Source organism: Poromitra crassiceps, assembly GCF_964638095.1.
Source record: "Poromitra crassiceps genome assembly, chromosome: 3".
Lineage (NCBI taxonomy): Eukaryota > Metazoa > Chordata > Actinopteri > Beryciformes > Melamphaidae > Poromitra > Poromitra crassiceps.
Window position 1 is genome coordinate 61,791,257 of NC_139625.1, and position 23,438 is coordinate 61,814,694.

General features: G+C 44.6%; 1 protein-coding gene across 1 annotated transcript in view; it reads right to left on the bottom strand.

Moving 5' to 3' along the window:
• Positions 1-21,543, bottom strand: part of ncam2 (neural cell adhesion molecule 2) — a gene marked incomplete at both ends in the record, with an annotated part of 533,990 nt that extends 512,447 nt beyond the window's left edge. The window contains one exon of the mRNA XM_083633844.1: positions 21,492-21,543. Within this exon, the coding sequence (XP_083489970.1) occupies positions 21,492-21,543 (52 nt within the window). The remainder of the gene's footprint in view (positions 1-21,491) is intronic.
• Positions 21,544-23,438: the final 1,895 nt, after the last annotated feature.

The following is a 23,438-nucleotide window of genomic DNA, read 5'->3' on the forward strand; positions in this document are numbered from 1 at the left end:
CTAACTTGTTTTTGCTGTTTGTTTGTTTACCTATCTGTATGCTCGTTAGCCTCTCCCTGCCTCCTCTCCCTCTCGCTCAGTAACAGGTGAGTTCTCAGAACTAATTACAGGAGGCTATCCCAGGGTGCAGTGGGGCCAGCTCATTCGCAGGCGAGGAAGGCTGTCTAATAACATTTTGTACCGCCTGATTAAAAACAGCCCATAAATCACTTGTTCATGCACGCGCACGCATCTGTGTGCACGCACTGACACACTCACAAACACACACTCTCAAATAGAGCCATCAGCCACAGCCACATGACTTAAATACACACTACAATACAACCAATTTGAGGGCCTCAAGGACACGTACACACACACACGTACATGGACATGGACGTACACACACTCTATGTCCTTATCACAGAAGGCCAGCACAAATTAAACTTTGTATATTTTAATATGTTATAGTCATAGTGTAGTTTACATGTACAAGAAACCCTCCGGTTTATTTTCCATTTTAAATCGCCCTATAGCCAGCAAGATGAGGCAATAAAAATGGAAAGAGGAAGATAATGACCTCCAATAGGAATTTGAAAGATGGGACCGGGTGATATGAAGATGGCAGTCGGGCCCCGCCAGAAAGTGAGTCATATGAAGGATGAGACGAGAACTCATTAACGCTTTTCAAACTCTTCTGCTACTCCACCCTCATCATTGATTTTCCCCAGCAACATATTTTAGTGTTACATTACTTACACACATTACTTACACGACTGAATGAAGAAACTAGATGTGCACTCGGAGAGCGCAGACCGCCGCCAAGGCCAATACTCCAGTCTGCTATGATATGTAAATGTTGTGAGTCAGATCGGATGCCTAACCCTGAGCCACTCCCTCTAGCCACCCCTCCAACCCTGACTCTCTACGATCATCCTATCCCTAGCTACGGACCCCTTCCTTGACTCGATTCGGATTCGAATCGGATCGGAAATTTAACGAGTTCTTCCTTGGCAGATGCTACACCCTCCCACCAGGTTTCGTCGAAATTGGCCCAGTATTTTTCCGTAATCCTGCTAACAGCCAGACAGCCAGCCAGACAGACAGGCAGGCAGACAAACACACATACAGACAGACAGGCAGGCAGACAAACACACATACAGATAGACAGACAGATAGACAGACAGACAGACAGACAGACAGACAGACAGACAGACAGACAGACAGACAGACAGACAGACAGACAGACAGACACCGAAACCCCTCCTTGGGGGAGGGAATGAACATTTAGTCCTATGTGATCACATAGGACTAAATGGTCCCACATGTGGATGAAGGATGCAATCAATAAGAGCCAGAGTGCGATACACACATACACCCACACAAACATGTGCAGTAACTGATACAAGATACACACACACACACATACACACACACCCGCATGCACACACACACACGCACGCACGCACGCACGCACACACACACACACACACACACACACACACACACACACACACACACACACACACACACACACACACACACACACACACACACACACACACACACACACACACACACACACACACACACACACACACACACACACAATTATCTGGCCTTGTCCTGTCTACTGCTTTAATTGCCACCGTAGCTGCTGGATGAAACCGCAGACCTTGACTCACACTAACTGTGAGGTCATCATCGCAGGCCTTATCTTCCCTTACAAAGCACACACACAAACATATTATACAACACACACAATGTGCACGCACGCACGCACGCGCGCGCGCGCACGCACGCGCACACACACACACACACACACACACACACACACACACACACACACACACACACACACACACACACACACACACACACACACACTCACCCTGGGCCCTCTAACTGCTCCCACAGAGGTGCATATGGAGTGGTGCCGTCTCATCTAGCAGCCCCTGGCACAATAACCCAGTCAGGAGATTAGCAGCGATAGCATCACCGTCCCTGCACAGCAAACAATAGCTTCTCTCTCTCTCTCTTTCTCTCTCTCACTCTCTTTCTCTCCCGCTCTGACACAGGGGGCATTTCGCATGACTCTCGCCCATATCAAATAGGCAAACACGTTTGTTTACTCACACACACAGTAAAAGAGTTGAGTAATGCGGTAAAAGCAGGTTGCTGTTATGTGGTGGTAGAAATAGAGGTTGTCAAATATCATCCTAGTCGGGGCATCCGGGTAGATTCCCTGCCTACCAACACGAGGGTCGCAGGTTTGAGCCCCCCTCTTGCCTCTGGCTTGATCGGGCGTCCATACAGATACAATTGGCCCGTGTCTGTGGGTGGGAAGCCGGATTAAGGGTATGTAACCTGGTCACTGCACTAGTGCCTCCTCGATCGGTCGGGGTACCTGTTTGAGGGGGAGGGTGAATTGAATTGGGGGGGGAAGTGTGATCCTGCCACGCGCTACATCCTGCTGGTGAAATGCCTCGCTGTCAGGTGAAAAGAAGCGGCTGGCGACTGCACATGTATCGGAGGAAGCATTTCCTTCCCGCTTGAATAGATTGGAGCTTCAGGAGTAAGATTAAGCTTCAAAAAGCTCAATGAAGCATCATGGCATGGAGACTTGTTTCAGCAACAACTGACAGCAGGTGAAATAGCATTACAAGGCAGCTGTCAGAAACAAGGCGAGAGTGACGTTCTAAACAACCGCTGCTGCTCCCATGTCAAGCTGCTTTGTGGAAGTTCATGCCAAGCCACAGTTCACACAAACACAGAGAGTACTGCACCAAATAAGCATGGCTTACCACACACACCGGACGCTTTATGGTACAGACTGGATTCCTCTGGGCGTGCCAAAACTGATTGATTCTTAGTTTGCGCTGTAAAGATGAGTAAGGAGACAAGCACTGACGCGTAAGATTTAAAGTCAAACCACGAATGAAAATTTACATTTCACTTTGAACTCAACGGCAATTAAGCATCGATCTGCGGCCCTGCACATTCGAATTATCATTTAAAAAAAAACTTGAAGCGTTTAACTTTTCCCAACAACCGCAGGAGTTCTGTGAGTTCTGTGGATCTCGCTCCACGGCCGCGCCGCAGATGGCTGGGCATGTTGTGCTGAGTGCAGCTGCCACCCTCTGTGCTGTTGATGGACTATGGGCCTCTCATGATGGCTTATTGAAGTAGGTGTCCCGCAGAGAGCCTGTGATTGGACGATAATAACAGGGCTAGCTAGCAGCCTGGCGTTGATTTTGATTGTGTGCTTGAACTTTCGCCTACACTCGCCCTGTTCTCTTCACTTCCCTTGGACACGTCGCATAACTGAATGTTAAGCTGTTTTTTTGTTTTTTTTGCAATTATCTCTGATTTCAAGCGGTGTGCTGAGCGTAATGTGAGAGAGAGGCATTCCAGGAAATCTTAAGTGTGTGTGTGTGTGTGTGTGTGTGTGTGTGTGTGTGTGTGTGTGTGTGTGTGTGTGTGTGTGTGTGCGCGTGCGTGCGTGTGTGCGTGCGTGCGTGCATGCCTGGGTGTATGTTGTTTTGCATATAGTTTTGCTGACACAGACATATGAGAGCTGCAGCTTCACTCAACATGCAGACTAGAGCCTTGATAGAGGGGCAAAACCCAAAACAGCAAAAATCAAAGAGTAAGCAAACTCTCAAAACAGACACACACACACACAAACACACACACAAACATGGAATGAAACACACACACACACACACACACACACACACCAGCAGCACTCTATCACTTTAAAACTAATTTTCCACTTTATCAACTCCTTATATGAATTTGGAAATATCCATCATATGATACGGTGTGAAACCTCCCACTAGGATGACCTACAAGCTTCGCATCAGCTCATATCCTTTGTGCGCGCGCGTGTGCGCACACACACACACACACACACACACACACACACACACACACACACACAGCTCTGGTTACTAAGCTGCGGCGTTCAGGTGTTGATGTCTCCGAGTCACGTCGTCTGAATCCATAACAGGCAAAAGGCTCCCATTAAACAACCTTGGAGTGACACAGCAGCCGCTAAAGCCTGGGCCATGCGTCACCGCGAGCAGCGCAGGCTTTATCACCGTAAACACTTTCCACTCCTCACAGCCCATAGTGTGCTCGCCTCTCCAAATAACAAATGGTGTTGTTTGGAGGCACAGCGCACCCTCGGATAATAGTGCACCGACTTTGTCTTCTTGTTTCCTGTTCTCTCAGGTTAGAAGCGAGCGGTTATGTAAGCGCCGTGCTGAAAGCAGGGCAAAGCTAAAGTGCCACACGCCCACGTAAAAATGATAACGGGAAACTGTGGACTCCAGGGACCAGTATTGGGAGGGGTGGACACGCACACAAAATCCCCAGTACTTGGTTAGGTAACAGTTTATAAAAAAGTGTCCCCTTTTGAAGAACTTGGAAGAAAGACAATGTGATATCTCCTCAAGTGAACTGTTAGTGGGAAGTAATGGCCGTAATTCTTCTAGGCACTTTATCTGTCTAGGCGACATACAACATTACTGCTGAAGGAAAGAAATTACAATGATCCATCGGTGACGCTGTGACAATGAAAACAAAGTCAGAGCAAGGAGAGTTCCGTGTTCCCTAGAAGAAGAAGAAAACATAATTTTCTCATTGACTCCATTTTGAATAGGTAGACTTGAGCATTTATTTAATTTTTTCGATCAAGTTCTTTTTCTTCTTCAGATTTTTCACCAGTTTTCTCCGTACTTGGCCACTTCCGCCTGCTGTCCCAGTCGTTGCCCCTCTGGCCTCTGCCGATCTGAGTTGTAGACTAGCACATGCTACCTCCGATACATGTGCAGTCGCCAGTCTTTTCACCTGAAAGCGAGGAGTTTCACTGGCAGGACGTAGTGCGTGGGAGGATTACGTTATTCCCCAATATCCTTCCCGGACTGGTGCCCCCACCGACCAGAAGAGGCGCTAGTACGACCAGCACACATACCCTTAATCCAGCTTCCCACCCGCAGACACGGCCAATTGTGCCTGGATGCCCGACCAAGATAACACGGGGGCTCAAACGACTGCACTACCCGGACACCCCAAGCATTTCATCGTTGTTTTTAATGACAATGTCCTTAGTTCTTGACAAGGAACAGAGAACAGTCATGGGTATTCATAAAGCTACAGTCACAGATACTCATTTTACGAGGGGAGGACAAGAGAGAAAGAGAAAGGCTACATTGTTCAGTACACTGCAATCAATAGATCTCTGGAACTGCGTCCAGTGTGGCCAGAATTGCTACATTATTGTGTCATTTTTAAAGCAGTACACACAAATGTAAAGCGTTCTTTTTACATTTCACTTACCATGGCATTAATTGCATTTGTGATGTGTGTGTGTGTGTGTGTGTGTGTGTGCGTGTGCGTGCTCTTGCATGTGTGTATGTGTGTGTGTGTATTCAATCCCAAACGGTGATGTTTAGTAGAGCCTTGGGACAAAAATAAATCCATGAACTTGACCGGCATAGGCAGGCATGCTGGCATGCTGGCTTGACCTATGAACTATTGTTACTCTTAACACTTTAGAATAGTGGACGTTTAAAAGTCTTAAAAGAAACAGCCACCTTAAAACACTCCATGTTGTTTTGTGGTGTATTTTATTATTCTCGTTGATAGCTGACCAAACGTAGACAATGTGGCATCATGCCAACATATTTCCAGCACAGTTTGATATTCATAAAAAGTGTCAGTGATCTAAAATATCCACATTAAACATCTAAAACGTTGTGGTGTCAGTCCCTCAGAATCAAAGAGCGAGGTCTCCTTTCAAGATTCACCATTTTGCAGCGACTTTCAATGTTCCCAGTTCCCACAGGGAGAATCCATTGTAGAAGAGACTGAGAGACCCATTTCCCCACTGACAGCAGGCTTAATAGAGCAGAATGGAATGAAGAAGACATGCTTCGTTTTGAGTAAATGATGCGACTCAACGCTTTTTCTTGGCTGGGAAAAAATGCACCCTCACTATCGCCATCTATCGCTCTCTCCTCCTAACTGCAACACGTTCAGACTCAGGCCACTGAGTCCACACTACATTATGACAAAATTCCTGGAATCCATTGTAAATCTCAGTTTTCATCCTTCAGCAAACTATGAGTTAATGATGCATTACATTAAAATATATATATTTTTAATATTTGTGAGTGATCAATCAATTTGACACAAGATTCAGAATTGAAGAATACTATTAGTACATCATTACCTAATGTCGACATATGACAGTATATTTCATCCCAGGGGAATACAGACCTTTAAAATTGCTTGCAAAGACCTGTCAAGTGTTCTACGAAATAGCATAATATTTAACACTCATACTTAAACCACTATTATGCAATATTCAGCAGAGACAAAAAGCAGATTGGGTGATTTCTCTATAGTATTTGTTGCCAGGAGCAAATAATCCAAGCTAATGTTTTTATTAAGCAGACTTTATGACAAAATCGGAATCAATAGTGTAGGTTTTGTGTCCAGTAAATTGAGTGATTAGTCGTGTTAATTTGAATCAATAGTGTAGGTTTTGTGTGCAGTGAGTTGAGTGATTAGTTGTTGTGTTAATCTGAATCAATAGTGTAGGTTTTGAAGAAGAAGCAGGCGTGTAGCCTTGGTGAAATTATTTCAACGAGGGTATGAGTACTTTTTGAAAATTTTCAGCACATTTTAACAATACCGCGATAATACTGATAATTTTGGTCACTATAATCGTGATATGAAATTTCCATAGCATTTCATCTCTAACTGCAGGAATACCCAGGAGGTTATGTGAGGTTGGGGGTCCAGCTTTCAGAATGGGGAGTTCTGCTCTGAAGGATAAATATGACAGGCTGTGGTAATTGACTTGGCAAAGCTTGGCCCAGGAGTTTGTTACAATCACACAAGTTATTTGGGGACTCTTGGGGGAAGTGGAAGGGGACCTCGGCGATCTCCTCATTTCTGCGAGGCTTTATGTGGCGTGACGGCTCCAAATGAAACTCCCTGATCATGGGGGAGTGCTCTATTCATTTGTGGCTGCGGCCGCCTCCTTGGGGAGAGCACAGCCACAGCCGGCGCTGCATCCCCTCGCAACTTCCTGCTCTGCAGCCTTCTCCTCGCTTATTGACTGAACAGATGCATTGCAATGTTTCTCCACATCCGCCGCTGTGGCTTTGGCCTCAAGTGGCGAGACCATCTATCATTTCTTAGGTGGCCTACTCCACACACACTCTACTGGATGGATGACAAGCAGCGTGAAATAAAAGTAATCTTGGTTCTCGGAGCAATCTGCAGGCTTTAGCTGGAATACACTCCTGTTCCTGCTGCGGAGCACGCTGCCAGAAATCTAATCTGGGTCCGCTAAAAAGTATGAAAGTCTCGTTGAAGTATGGCGACGATAACAGAGAATTTGAAGCTGGAGAAAGATTACAGGTGTTACAGTTACAGTTCCGTGAGCAACAACTTGCCGCGGGTGGTTGCCAATGTAGCACAAACTCCAAAATAGCTCTGGTGAGTTCTATATCAGGTTAAAGTAAAGTGAAAAAAGCTACACTGAAGTGTGACTCAGAGGCAACTGTTACCATTTGGGGGTTTTGGCTTGTCACTTTCTCCGGTTTTAAATGTAGGAGTTGAGAGAACCCATCCTTGATGTTGGCAGTCTCTGATTCCCAAGATGTTTGTGTTTTTGGTCGCTACGGTGCTCATTACAGTCAGGCTTTATCAACAAGAGCCTGCAGGCTGCAAAGACGTGTGCATTCGAAGGATCACAAGGCTCTCAAGACTCAAGCCCTGAAGAACAGTCACAGAAAAAGATGGCCAACACCGGCACTCCTCACTCTACTGTTCCTTATTTATTTTGCTCCCTCTCTCACTGTACATGTTCAACAGTACCTGCACAGGGAACAATGATCCATACAGATTTGATGGTTGGCTTTCTCGCTCTGTGCCTCATGCAGGAAACATGCAGGCCTCCCCCATGTTCAACTACTGAAGAAAGTAGGGTTGTCACGAAACTAGAATTTCTAACTTTAATACCGATACAGAGGAAAATATCCAGACCATACCATTTTCGATACCACAGGGGGGGAAATGACAACACAAGAGGCTTAAAATTAAACGAAGACAGATGGACGGACAGACATACACTCCATAATCTAGGCCCGATAAAACTCATTAAGAACTTTGCACTTACACAGCACATTACCCCTGCTAATCATCAGCCTATCAGAACACTTTTAGCTTGTTGAAGCAGCAGCAGATATGATAGGGAAGAGAAAATTGGTATGTTTTTTTGTTTTTTTTGAGAACACTCCTGGTATCGATACCTGTTGCAAATGAGTATTGTATCCATTTCATTTGTTTTGTATCGATACTTATCGATACTATATCAATACCTGTTGCGAATGAGAATTGTATCCATTTCAAATGTTTAGTATCAATACTTTTGACAACCTTATTTACAGGGAAACAACAATGATCCATACTGTGCCTCATGCAGGAAACATGCAAACTACTGAAGAAAAACAGCAAATTAGCTTTTTGGTTCAAATAAGCAATGCAGGTAGTCAGGTCTATCTTCAAACATCAGCAGCTGGGTGCCTCAGGGCCATGGAGCGGGGCCCACTTGATTTCAAAGGGAAAGATGGAGTGGGATTGACGCGTGGGAAACTATTTCACCTGGAGTGCTACTGTAGCACGTCAGTAAACACGCCATCCGGTCTAAGTAAAGATAAGATGGGGTTTGTTAATTACAGTGAAATCATTCCTGTATTCCCATGGAGGCGCACGTCCTTGCTAACGCTACGGATGGTGGGCGGGAGCACAACAATCCCAATGCGCCCACATTGGGAGCAGGCCAAAAGACCAGGGTACCAGGAGCGATGGGAAAGTTGTGCAGATATAAAGATGTAATTAAAAGGACGCCTACGGTTTGCCCGGCACACCTGACGAGCGCCTGCAAGACCATCGTTACGGTTTTGTGAGAGATAATAACGTGGTTCAGAGAACAACCCTGAAACAGCTATGAGTGGAAAACCTGACTGTTGTGAAGAAGAGAGTCAAGTAACATAAAATCCATACATGTTAATAACTTTATCGAACGGCACCACAACAAACATCATTAGCTTCCTAAGCAAATGCCATTAAGCACGCGTTCTGCTTGAGAGGCTTCCCACGTAGGGGAGATATCTTCTCATTACAGACCCCGGTGAGACGCGTGTGGGAGGACCACAAAACACTGAGCCAGGCACCCAAATGAAAGGGATAAAAAATGAGGAAAAAAATGGAGGAGAGCTGAAAGAGATAGAAACAAAAACAAGCCGGCCCACATCGCATTAGGAGATTCCGTTTGAAGATTGGCTGGAATGGGGAGGCGATCAGGGGAGCAGAGACTACTTTGGCCTCACTGCAAGCTATTCTGCAAGGTCTCAAGTGTCCTCCCTCCTCCTCTCTTCTTCCCTTCTCATCTATCTATCGCTCTCTCTCTCATCTATCCCTCATCAAGGACTGCCTCCCATAAACAAGGATAGTGCCCACCAGGCAAGAAATCTGAGAAGACCGATCTCTTTCCTAGATGGTCTCTGCATCATTTCCTAGCAGCGTCCATCCCGCAAGGACATTGACCATTCTGAGTCATCTTACAGCCATGTCCAATGCTGGTAAGTGCCACCAGTGGGGGGACTTGTAGCCAGGCTATGACCTCCACATTACCGAGCCTTTCTCAACCACTGGTTCACGAGACCTTTAGGAGTTGTGAAGTGTGACTGGCAGCGGGGCTGATCACCTTGAGCAGGTCAGCAGCAGGACCACACACTATTCACTGGGGAGACCATCAGTCACAATTTGGTTGAATTAACTGGCAGGAATGACAAGCCGGGGGCCCACTGTAGCCCTCTGTCTGTCGGTCTAGATGGATGGAAACGACAATACAATGCAATACAATACAAGACAGTACCCAAAGGGACATTCAGCTGGCAGGGCCGGCCACAGAAGACAGTACGCTGTGGCACAGTGGACAACAGAAAACACATTCACCAGTTTACACTATTCACAGTTAACTAAGCACAGTGACTGTTATTCTTCCCATATCACTTCTTTTGCAAGCTGATTGGACATAGATTGCTCTTGTCTTATCTAAACTCTAAACTGATGTGTGTTTGAATATCGTCGCTGGTGGACGAAAGCCTTGAAACTCCAATTTTTGAATTGCCGGCTGATCTTTCCCTGACAGGGCCCTTCCAGATCCTTGGCAGCTTAAACAAAGATAACACAGAAACGTAACTTAACTACTTAAACCTATCTTAACTTAACTTAACATAGTGTAACATAACTTAAACCAATTCAACATCTTAACACCCAACATACAGTAGATGTCCTTAGTTTCTCTAAAGCAATGTCCCTCATGTTGTAACATGGCAGCCGGCTGGGAGCGCCACTGTAGCTTGAGAAACTGTTATAACATCTGGGGTTATAGGAAAGCCTTTCAAAACCAATAAACTAGCTAAAAGCAAGGCTGCTTTCTTTAATTCCTGAGAAATTTACATTTTGGAGATACAAGATCTTCACATAGTCTTGTCATAGACATGTGTTCAATGGATCAGCGTGGGGTAAATCCTCCTGTTCTCCCAATGCAGCAGAGTTAGCATTTAGCTGCTAGCCCAGCCCAGGCAGACAGGAGCAGGGATTCAACCCCTGCAGTGAACGTAACATCATGAACAGACGTCTATGTACCTGCTTTTGAATCCCCAATCCTGTAGTGTAGAGCCGCAGCACCGTGCTTTGGTGAGTCAGCCCATTGGGGGGTTTTACCCCACCATCTAGTCTCGCCCGCGAGCCGTAGTAACACTTTTGTGGGCGTTCCCACACAGACCAACTGTATCTATGATGAGCTCACACACAAACGTGCGTGCACGCACACACGCGCACGCACGCACACGCACACACACACACACACACATGCACGCACACACTCTTAAGATTGCTCGCAGTGCAATAAAAGGCACTTCTTGGCTTGTCTCATCATAGTGATAGGTGTGAGGAGCTGAGGCACTAAAGCCGGACCATGTGACAGAGGGAGAGGGAAATCGATCCAGAAGCCTGCACCACCCTCTCATTACTGTCTGCGAAGCCAGCGCAGATATCATTAGCATTACTCCCTTTCTCAATCACTGTGATGGACCATACAGACGTGTGTGCTATGCTCTCTAGATAACACTAACTAATGCTCAGTGGAGACAAGGCCCAGATTCAGCATAGGGAGAGGCCAAAAAAACCTTTTTCTCTGCTGTCAATAGATGCGTCCACTCCGTTATGGATCTACCTGTATCTCAGCGTTGGCACTTTCAGCTGTCTGTTGATCTGTCATGCAGCCACCCCACTCCTGTCATCCATCTATGTCAGCCAAAAGAACATCTGTCCTGCTATCTTGCTGTCTCTTGTCTAATTTCCATTTGTCAGTGTGTCGGTGTACGTCTCCACTGCTCTCCCTTCTCAAGTGTCCATATTTCAACATGGGACTTGTCCGAAATCTCAGTCAAGGTTACTTTATTTGTATAGTAGCCCTAATTCACAAGCATGCCTCTGAGGACTTTTTGTCTACCTAGGTCTAGCCAATAAACAGAATTTAACAACTTATAAAGCTTATTAAAAAACTAGCATAGCAAGAGAAGAGGAGAGAGAGAGGAGAAGAGAGAGGAGAGCGAAGAGAGGGAGAAGAGAGTGAGAAGAGAGAGAACAGAACAAGAATAGAAGACAGGGGATAGAGAAAGGGGGAGAGGGAGGAAGGAGAAGAGAGAGAAAAGAGAGTGAAGAGAGTGAGAAGAGAAAATCGTTTTATGGACGAATTATAAAAATATTGTATTACTAGTGCGCGATATTTCTAGGGTGTTGACTCTGGGTGCACTTTTGTTTGGTTGTGACCAAACATGTCAACTCATGCCACATCATCCACATCACGAGTGGGTATGACATCTCTTGACAATTGTGAGGCATGACATCATCAGTGGTTATGACATTGTTTAGTGTTTTCCAGTTGACCCTTGCCCCACTGCTCGCTGACCTCATCTCTGTCAGAGTAGCCCTCCTGGTCATATCAGGCCCTCAGTTGAAAGGCCTCCGTTATGTCTGCGTCGACCATGACTGTTGAGCTGAACAAAGCAGAGAGAGAGAGATCTGCCCCAAAAATCAGACAGGCGAAACTCGACAGCAAACTTCGAGTGAAATCACTGATGACATCATCATCACTGATTATATCACTCACTGATGACATCACAATTCCTTGAGTGACATCACTGATAACATCCCTGTGGGCGGATTCATTTTTCTTTTGCACCAGATTCATTCCAGACCCCTGAAAAGTGTTTCGGCAAATTTTGGAGGTGATCGGAGCAACGGCTGGGGAGATAAATGTGCTCAGACGGACAGACATTTCATGATTATAGTAAGAAGATGTCTATGTCCGCATTTGCAATACAGTGAAACAAAAGAATAAAAATGGCTGACGTTTTGAGCTAGACACTCTAGGGTCTGATGAAGAGCGTCTAGCTCCAAACTTCACTTTTTTCTCTGGTGCAATAAATGCCGTAAAAAGGAGCCCTGCAGTGTGCGAGCAGTTTTTATTCTTTTGTTTCACTCTTCCAGTTCAGCTCAGCACCTGCCCCTATTTGGGATTGGATGTGCGTGTCTCTCTCTATTTCACATTTGCAATACAGCCTCTCACCAGTGTCTGTAGGCGACCTGTTCAGTGTTCACTATCCCTCCAAATCTATCTGTCCACTTTTCAGGAAAGTTTCTGTCATCGCAAGTTTGTCTGTATTTTTCTTTTGGGCAACTTGGAGGAACAACTTGGAGGAACATCTAGTATTCAATCGTTGCACAGCAAGGTTTGAATACAAAACCCCATCATGTGTCTTATCAATCAGACCTCAGACTTATCTCGCTCGTAAACACAGGCGGCTGACAAATAGACTAGATTTCCATCAAAGACTTCTCATCAATCCTCAGTCACTTCAAATGTGCTGAGCACCAACGAAAACAAAGTCAGTCACTACAAGGCAGCCTGAAGATGTGTGTATGTATGAACATGCTACTTACAGAGTCATTACTACCTGGCTGACAAGATATGCCCCAATATGATACAAAACATTCCTCGATTGAATTTCACAGTATTTACTCTGCAATGTATCTGTCACATAGATAATAATCAAGTACATGGATTTTGGTTCGTATGCTGCTTGCTAAAAGTTAGTTATTCTGAAGCCTTAAAGCTTATATCACATATTTTGGTTGGCATTAATTCGTAATTAATTCAAGAATAGGCAAATGTCCTCTCTTCACCAATGACTTCATCAAGTTTCGCTTTCCAATGACACCAAGAGTATATTGGAGGTTATTATGAGCCCCAGGTTTATCTTTCAGGGGTGTCACTGACTAAACATCAGCACTACGCTGGTGTTTATACAACTCCACACCATGACAGTTCATTTAACACTTCTGATAACACTATTGAACAGCCGCGCGTGTGCCAGCCATATCGGCTCTATACAAACAACTCTGCAATCAACACTTGTCAAGCCCAAATAATTTTCACTGAAAAGTCACACTATTCTTTATCAACACGGGAAGATTTGCTGTGCGAGTAAACCGTGCAAGGCTGCAGCTGAGTGGTGTTGTGTTCGAGTCAAGACCTTTTGTCATGTGTCAGGCCCTTCTCCCTCTTACACATCTTTCCTGTCACTTCCGACTGTGGAGATGCCAATAAAACAAACATAGCACTTAAAAAAAAAGTAAAATATGTTCTGGTGTTGGCATCTATGGCAATACGCAGTCTGTGGGCCACCAACTGATCATTGGTATAGACTCTGCTCGCTCACATTCTGATACTTAAAGGGCCAATTTACTGATTTTCAACCATCTTTGTATCATTACAAAATCAGTAGTACTGTTATGCAAATGAACAATGTTTTAACTTCCCTCCGTCTTGGCTGGACCGCGAGCTCCCCATTCATTCACAGGACTTCCTGGTCCAAATTATGTCATAATGATGTTGTTTGGAGTATTTTTGCCATGGTGTAACTATCACTATTATTATAATAACTATTACTATCACTATAACTATCACTATTACTATCATTGTTGCTCTCTCTACCTTCATTCCTCCTGGACCAAATGACATCATTATGACATCATTTGGTCCAGGAAATTTGGTGGATGAATGGGGAGCTCTCGGTCCATGTAAGATGGAGGGAAGTTAAACATTGTTCATTTGCATAATATATACTACTGATTTTGTAATGATACAAAGCTGGTTGAAAATCAGCAAAGTGGCCCTTTAATGCTTCAAAATGCAACTTTTGTCAAATTAAAATAGCAAATAAATGAAAAGAATATCTGACACATTGTCAGTCTGTGTCAGTCTGTGACCATGCAGGGGAGTCCAACCGATGGCAATAAAAAGAGAAAGTATAGCAAAGCTAAACGTGTGGCAGAATACGCTCATTCAGAAACACAGTGAGCATCGGCATTGCTTGTCCACACTGGTGCCGAAGGAGGCGTGGCAACATGATTATCCCACAGAGTTCATCAGACAGCTCATCAACATGAGTGGTAGGATGTGGACCTGACCAACTGAGGGGGGACGAGCAAGCAGTTGAATATTGTCACTTAAATTTGTATGTGTCACAAATAACTTCTGCATTTGGTGAAGTCAGCCAACTCTGAAGCGGAGCCCCGGGCTTCAGCCTAGTTATTATGAATATGGTCACTCACAATGATCAGCCCACTGGAGTGTGCTTGTGAAGCTCTTCTGCCATTCTCTGATCCCTCTGTTCTTCATCTAATCATGCCTGCCGGTGCCCAAAAGCAGAAGTAAGCCCCAGACCCACAGGGCTGTGTCCCATGAGAGGATGAGCTTTGGAGTAGCAGGCTGTGATGTGTGCATCTGTGTGTGTGTGTGTGTGTGTGTGTGTGTGTGTGTGTGTGTGTGTGTGTGTGTGTGTGTGTGTGTGTGTGTGTGTGTGCGTGTGCGTGTGCGTGTGCGTGTGCGTGTGCGTGTGTGTGTGTGTGCATAAGTTACAGAAATAGAGAGAGTGACCGGAAAGGGGAAAGGGAGAGCGAGCGACAACATGCAAGTAGGGCTGGGCGATATGGACAAAATCAAATATATATCATGACCTTGTTAATGATATTGTGGCTATATTATAGGAATGACTATTGGTGCTTTCACAAAATATAATTTTACACAATGAGATTTTTGATAAATAATCATCAGTAATGTGGATATAATGGATAAACTGGGTAAAGGGAGTGTCCTCTAGAGAGAGAGTGGCGTCAGTGGAGGACCAAAATGCGTGACTCATTAGCCAATAAACAGCCAGGAAGGGGTCTCGCGCTACTTTTGAATGCTAAAATAAAGCTGATAATGGACAATTTGATTAAAAAAAGACCAGACCGTCACGCAGAACCAAAATGTGGAAATGTGAGTTCACGTGACGGGCTGGTTTACCAGGCTATCAGTCAGGCAGTCTGTCCACTGATTCTGTTGTCACCCTAGCAGTGCATATTAGCCTGCTTGTTAGACAAGGCATTTAGACTGGCACGACACACATGCGCGTGGGCCAAAGGGCTAACACCAAACTGATGTAAAACAGTGAAGAAACCCACAGGAGCACGCCACAACATGCCACAGCTGCCTCCTGCAATCACGTCAAGTCTGGCCTAATTTGATTCCATCTCGACAGGATTCAATTACATTTTATTAATTTTAGCACAGTGCGACTCCATAGAGTGAGATTCAATCCCTGGCAATGCAATTTGACTAGATGCAATCACTTGAATTGAATGAGTTTTTAAACATAATCTCTTCCTCCACCCCCTCTCTCTGTCTAAATCGTCTCACTGCTCACTTGATCCTTCCCCAATCGTCCCTTTTTGGGATTGAGATTATAGAATACAATGAGCTATGCAAAACACTTGGTAAAAGAGGACCCGACTGCTGTATCTTCATTTTCTTTGCTTCTGCTCGCGAGAGAATCCCTGAGGAGAACATTAGTCACTTATGATGGATAAATTGAGCAAAAAGAGAGAGGTTGGCAGACAATGTTGTTTTTGCTCGCTGCATAGCAATAACTGCACGATTTTGGATGCATGCCAAAGTTGCACCGAGATTGAAAGGTCTCTTGATCTGCACTATTAATCTTGATCATGTCTTCATGCTGTGAACTGATGGGCTGCCTGCTACTGTACCAAACTGCCCATGAGCAAGGCAGTTCATTTCCCTACGGGAACGCACTGTGCCTCTGACTGACCTCTCAAACCTAATCACTATAGGGGAGCTGCGTGTGTATTTTTAGGAGGAATATACATTGAAAATGCTAAGGAAAAAAAGTTCTGCAATGTTCTATCCTATGCAGAAGAGAACGAACCGGGCTTTGGTAACGGGCAAAGTTTAAGTCGCTTGCTGTTTAATAATTTATTACTTGAAAATAGACTGGGAATACATATGGAGCAGATAGGGAAGTTCTAGTGGAATTTGTCACCAAAGCTACTGTTCATTTCCCTCCAGTTGTATTTTTGCCGTTGCGTTCTCAGGCACCTGATAACACCCTGGCAGCACAGATGCCTGGCACCATCCTCATGGAACCAGGTGTTTAGAACACGCCGCTCTCTTCCTGGCTTGTATATGCAGTATGCAAATTTGAAGCCGGAGTATAAAGTTTGGTGGGATTGAGCGCTAAAGGGCACACACGAGAAATCAAAGGCATGCGCGCAAATAAATAGCATATCCATAACACTGAGATTGCCCTTTGTACAATTCAGAGGCCTGCTGACTCTAGTCGTTCCCTAAATTGATTTCTCATACGCGGCTGCCTCGAGGGGGCGATTCCATTTTCATATACACACTGCCTCTCTATATGTGTGCACTCCCCTTCCTACTCTATTAATCAAAATAATGCAATCCATTTCACCTCGCAGGGGCAGGATGCAGGCCATTCCTTCTGTGAACAGCTTTGCATGTCTTTAATAGGGGCTTTGTGACTGCTGTTGCATGATGTTAAAGGATGCTGTGCAGCACTGTTCCACTACTAAGTTAACAGCACAGCCAGAAATAAAGTGAGCAGAATCCAGTGTTGTCGTGAAGTCACTATATCTTGAGTCCGAATCGCGTCTCGAGTCCCCAGTGTCCAAGTCTGAGTACAAGTACAAGTTCAAGGTTGAGTCTGAGTGGAGTTCCAAGATGGGCTCCAGTGCTCCACTCTGGCACAGTCAAAGAGGTGACATCATATGTCTCTTTAGGCATCTTAGTCTGTTACTGGACATGAGCGTGATGCAAGTGGACCACACATACCTGCCCTTGCACGAAATTGAATAATGTCATGATATTCATAATCATATCACTATCAATAGCTTATGCCAAATTCTTAGGGGCTATTATATATATAAACAAACAAACAAACAAACAAACAAACAAGCACAAAACTATTAACTATTTATCAATTCAAAAGTTCTGAGTCCTTGTCTCCAACTTCCGAATGCATGACTCCTCAAGTCCAAGTCCAAGTCATCAGTGCTCAAGTCCAACTCAAGTCAGGATTCCTGAAAATCAGTGCAGGACTCGGACTCCTGGACTTGAGTACTACTGTAGAACACTGGCATAAACGTTCCACAGACAGATACAAAAAGAAAAAATCAAAAATGAAGTTTCCTGCCAGGAAGTATAAATGCGTAAAAACATTAATCAGAAAACGTTTCAAAAGTAATAAAAGTGGTTCTCGTTTGTGAAAATTATCTTGCTGAATACAACCTTCACTGTTTCATAAAGTGTTGTTAACCACAGACCTTATTTCATGCATTTAACGGAAATCCCCCATACAAAAATCCCATTGCCTTTTCCCCTTATGAACCAGCATGGCAGAGATTTCTGTGTAAGCCTACAAAAATACATCATCCTTGCATTACTCTATGAGTGCCCTTCTAAATATTGACCCACTGATGATTCATTTGTGTGGTTTGGGGCTGTGTTCAGTCTGTGTAGCCTCTGTGTGTGTGTGTGTGTGTGTGTGTGTGTGTGTGTGTGTGTGTGTGTGTGTGTGTGTGTGTGTGTGTGTGTGTGTGTGTGTGTGTGTGTGTGTGTGTGTGTGTTCAGTCTGTGTAGCCTCTGTGTGTGTGTGTGCATGTCTGTGTGTGTGTGTGTGTGTGTGTGTGTGTGTGTGTGTGTGTGTGTGTGTGTGTGAGTGTGTGTGTGTGCATGTGTCTGTGTCTGTGTGTGTGTTCACATACAACATACATGGAAGCTTGTACATGAAGTACAGAATGTAAACAAAGCTCAAACACATGCTTAAGCCTGGGTTCAGTGTGCGATGGGAGACACTTAGGCACAGGGGCATAAATCTTTGAAACCCTGAGCCACTGACATTTCCCCCCGGAGAAACACAGAAATATCTTAATTATGCCACTTAACATCGGAGAGTCTCCGGTGAGTCCTAGCAAGCATATAATTCATTTAGCTAAGCATCGGTAAAAGCCAAATACATAAACCTTCAAGGATGCATACTCAAGTAGGCTACCTGCAGAGTATACAAGGTGAGCTGGGACTTCCAAAGCAAATGTTTTCCTTCCAGAGCCAGAGGCGGCAGAGCAGAGGACGACTGGTTATAGCGTTAGAGGAGCTATAGGCATGCTAGCCGACTTCTGTCAGAGACATGGGCTCTTTGCATGATAGGGAACACGGAAAGTGAGTAAAAACTATTTTTTTTTAGTTCAAGTCCTTCCACTGATGGCTATGTGGGATTTCTTCTTGCTTGTCTGCCTGTCCCTTGGCCCCTCGTGATGGAGGACTTGGAATTGAATAGCCTACAAACACTATGACTATATAACACCTATTTTTAATCTAGCCTTGTTATTCACATGACAACAGTGTCTCTATCGTCTAATAGATCAATTTGTATGGCCTTTGCTACCATGAAAAGCACCATAAGAATGGAAATTGGTTGGGCGGGTGATGAAATGCTGCTGCAACAATGGGAAGTTACCCAATAGCAACAAAGCAATGAATATTCCAGTTAAGGCCTATAGTATACTGTCTCTCAGGTCAGACAGGTTAGATATAGATCATGCTTAATGAAAATACAGGTGTACGCAGTGCATCGGGATATTCCCTGCCTGCCAACACGAGGGTCGCAGGTTTGATCCCCGTGTTGATCCCCGGCTTGATCGGGCGTCCATACAGGTACAATTGGCCGTGTCTACGGGTGGGAAGCCGGATTAAGGGTATGTGTCCTGGTCGCTGCACTATTGCCTCCTCTGGTCGGTCAGGGTGTCATAGCCGGGACAGGAGAACTGGGGGAAATAGCGTGATCCTCCCACGTGCTACGTCCTGCCAGTGAAATTCCTCGCTGTCAAGTGAAAAGAAGCGGCTGGCGACTGCACATGTATCTGAGGAAGCATGTGCTATTCTACAGCTCTCCCCAGATCGACAAAGGGGGTGGAGCAACGACTGGGACAGCAGGGGGAATTTGCCAAGTACAATCGGGGAGAAAACCGAAAAAAAGAAAAAAAAGCTTAATGAAAATATCACTGATGCTCTGAATGTACCATCAACATCCAACCACCATAATAACAGTGTCTTCAGACAGTCTACTGACTTCATTGTTGCCGGAAAGCAAACAATATACCATTATTCAAATATCAAAATGTAATAATCATAAACATGGCAGTTATGAGAAGTATTGACTTCTCATAACTGCCTGTGCATATATGCCCTATGGTGTCTTATCCAGGCAGCTCACTTCATAAACATTTTCATGTCACAGACGCATATTAAACCAGACTCAAGGGTTTGTCCCAGAAAGCTTCACATTAAGATTGCTATGGAAATTAGTAATGACCTGTATGACTGTCCACACTCTATGTGTGAAGATTAACAGAGTCTTATGATTCAAATAGTAATTTTCACCATTTCACCCTCTAACTAGGGTAATTTCCTGAAAATTCAATTACATTTAAATGCAATCTGACTCATTTTGCCTGGGGACCACCTGTAAACCCCTCTAAGACCTCTGGTGGCCCCCAAACCCGACTTTGAGAACCATTGCCCTGAAGGACCTGGCCAATGGGCTACTGTATCTTTGTGCATTGGTCTGAATAAGTTGCAACATGCGTTAATGAGCAGCGGCTTATGGCATCACTCTTGGCACAACTTTGCAGCGCTCTACCCCCACCTGCCGTTGTGCGCCAGGAACCGAATGTGGCCACACTGCAAAAAATGCCCATTTTACCAAGTCATTTAATCTGGTATTTATAGTCTTAAACCCCTGTTTCTCCAGACAGGCGAGAAATCCTGCCAAGGGGTGAGATAATCCCTCTTATCCTCAATGCAAATGAACTTGCTCCCAGAATTTTCTCGAATCAAGCGTCATTTTCACTGACACTAGAGGTGTCAGAGATGTGATCTGCCTCATTCTGCCTTGTTTCAAGATACAGACACTTCTAATAAATAAATAAATACATAAATAAATAAATATCGGAAACGAGTGAAAGTGGAATGATCTCACTCTATTGGTACAACGTTTACTAAAGAGGAACAGTGAAACTAAATGACTTGCAGATAAGGATAATATTTTATGCGCACCAGGCTCACTCCGCGGAACACGACGGCACGCTTGAAGCGTCAAAAAAGAAGATGAAAAAAAGGCAACATAAAAAAAACAGGAAACATATTTACTTGTCTCCATGCACCACACACCTCTCTCGTTCGTTCGCTCTCTCTCTCTCTCTCTCACCCCCATAGTCAATCACCCCAAACTGTCAGCGACCGCAGGTGCGCGCCTTAAATGTATACACATCCAAACTTTTCCAACCAACCATTTTATACTCTATGCACCGTAACCGCATAATGGGCCCAATGGGCTATTGGTGGTTCACCGTCTGCGTAAAAGACGCAGTCACTGAAGGGAGATGCGTTTCACCATCCGATTCCGATTCAATCTACAGTCTTTCCCTTCCATAGTGAAATTGATGAGGGGGGGGGGGGGCGGAGGGGCTAAATAGGCTATGTAAAACAGGGACAAACATTTTTCTTTGAGGCTATTTGAAATGAATTAATTGTCAGTCACAGTTCAATAGGCTACCACTCTGAGTTAGGCGACACCCCTCGATTTGAAGCAGGTAGGTTTCAAATGTGAAAATCCATAATGCAATGAAGTAGCGCATATAGGCTCCATATCCCGCCTCATATGTTGAAGAGATAACAGTTTTTGCTCGGGGAATAGAGAGTGCGTCTATCTCAAACAGCTCACCCACCCAAAGACGATGCCATAATCCCCCTTTTCAGTAAGAGAAAACATTCTGCCCCCTGGAAGACGTGCCTCAACTACAAAACAACGGTCCAGCAGTTAAACAATCCACCTCTCTCTCTCTCTCCCTCTGCTGCAGATCACGATAGCAAATACAACAACTTATCCACAAAGTCCACAGTCCACATAGCCTACACGCACATGCAAACGCATTCCTACCTTGGCTGCCGCAGACGATCATCCCGAGGAGATGGATGAGTTTGAGCATCATTTTGTTGACAGGTTTCGAGGCTGTATAAGCGACAAAGGGCGACAGTCACACACACTCGGCTCCGTTCATCCGCCGCACGTCTTGGGCTCCGCTTGGCGACTGGTCTGCCTCAGCTCCTTCCTTCCTTCCCTTCTCTGGTCCTTCCTATACGCGCGCTCCCGCTCCGCTCGTTCACCGCGCTCTGCGCTGCTGAGAAGAGGACCCCCAGCACTTCTCTCTCTCCCCAACTTCTCTACTGGGGGTCAATATTGGTGGAAAATAAACAAGAGCCATAGGCTACGTCAACTCAAACATGCGGTAGTAGCCTATATCAGTGGTTCTCAACGTGGGCCACCAGGGGGTCCCCAACAAACTTGATAATGTTAAATGTAACCATTATTTCATTTAAGAAATTAACACAGAGTCTGTCTACTGGCCTATAACACAGGTAGACATGGACAAAAACCATGGCAATAATAAAAATAGGCCTATTCTCAGATTTGGGTTTAAAAGAGCAAATCTCATCAAATGTGGACGGAAGTAGGGTCATTGGAATGAAAAAGGTTGACAACCACAGCCTACATCAGTCTCAACATGGATGTATATATATATATATATATATATATATATATATATATATATATATATATATATATATATATATATATATATATATATATATATATATATATATAGCCTGTGTGTGTGTGTGTGTGTGTGTGTGTGTGTGTGTGGGTGTATGTATGTGTGTAAAAAATTAATTAATTAATTATTTTAATCATCCTCAAGCACCTGGCTACAGTGCAGCATTTCAACTAAGAACAGGTTGTAAATTAGGTCTTTTCAAGTCAACTTGGCATCGAGGGCTTGTGGAGAATTGGATTACGCCAGGTGAGCATGGAGCTATCATGGAATAATCTGATCCTGTCAGAATCAGAATCAGAATCAGAAAAACTGTATTGATCCCCGAGGGGAAATTGGGAGTGTGGTAAAAACAAGCTTGTTTAGTGAAGTAGGGGCATGTGGGTGGAAACGGCTGCTAACTGAAGCGATCTTGGCCAATACTGCATCAATTTCAAAGATTTCTGTTCACACTAGTTATATGTACATATAAAAAATATGAAAATGGGTTGAGGACATACATGCAACACGATATAAAAATTAGATGGCATGATGCTGCTGATATAAATTGTATATACAATTACTAAGGAAAGTCTCAACCCACCTAACAGCCATCCACAGGCAAGCTGTAGGCTCTCAGGATTTTGGTATGGTGCAGTTTGTGTCGAAACCTTCTAAGTGGGAACTGGGAAGGTGTGGAAATGGCGAGCAAAAATTATTTCCCAGTGAGGTGAATTGCATCTTATCTTTCTGCAATTCAGAAAGTGGTTTCTTTCTCTTATAAGTTTGAAATTGACTGCATGGGAAAGGCTTAACAAGACGGTGACTTCAGGAGGTGAAAGGACAAGGAGTACAACAGCATCATCTTGGCTAGTCTATTTAAATCATTACGAGCTACTTAAAGGCCGGCTTTCCTGATTTTCAACCAGATTTGTGTCATTACAATGTCAGTAGTATGATTAGATAAGCAGCCTTTACCTCCCCTCACTCAACCCTCCTGGCTGATCTCCCTTATCTTTCACATATTTAGTACACCGCTCTGACGCGTTTTACGTCACGACCGCGTCAGAGCGGTGTACCACACATGCGGAAGATGTGCAGATTTAAACTACAACTCTTGTGTGGGTGTGCCGCCATGGTCCCGCCTCTAGAGGTCCTCCACGCCCCTTCACAGCTCCAAAACCAAAACACTAGGCAGCCATCTTTTTCCACCGCATAGCCTAGGCTAGCTAACGTTAGCTCCCCTAGCTCCTTGCAAAGAACCATGGCTGAAGGAAATATTTCTGGTGAAATTG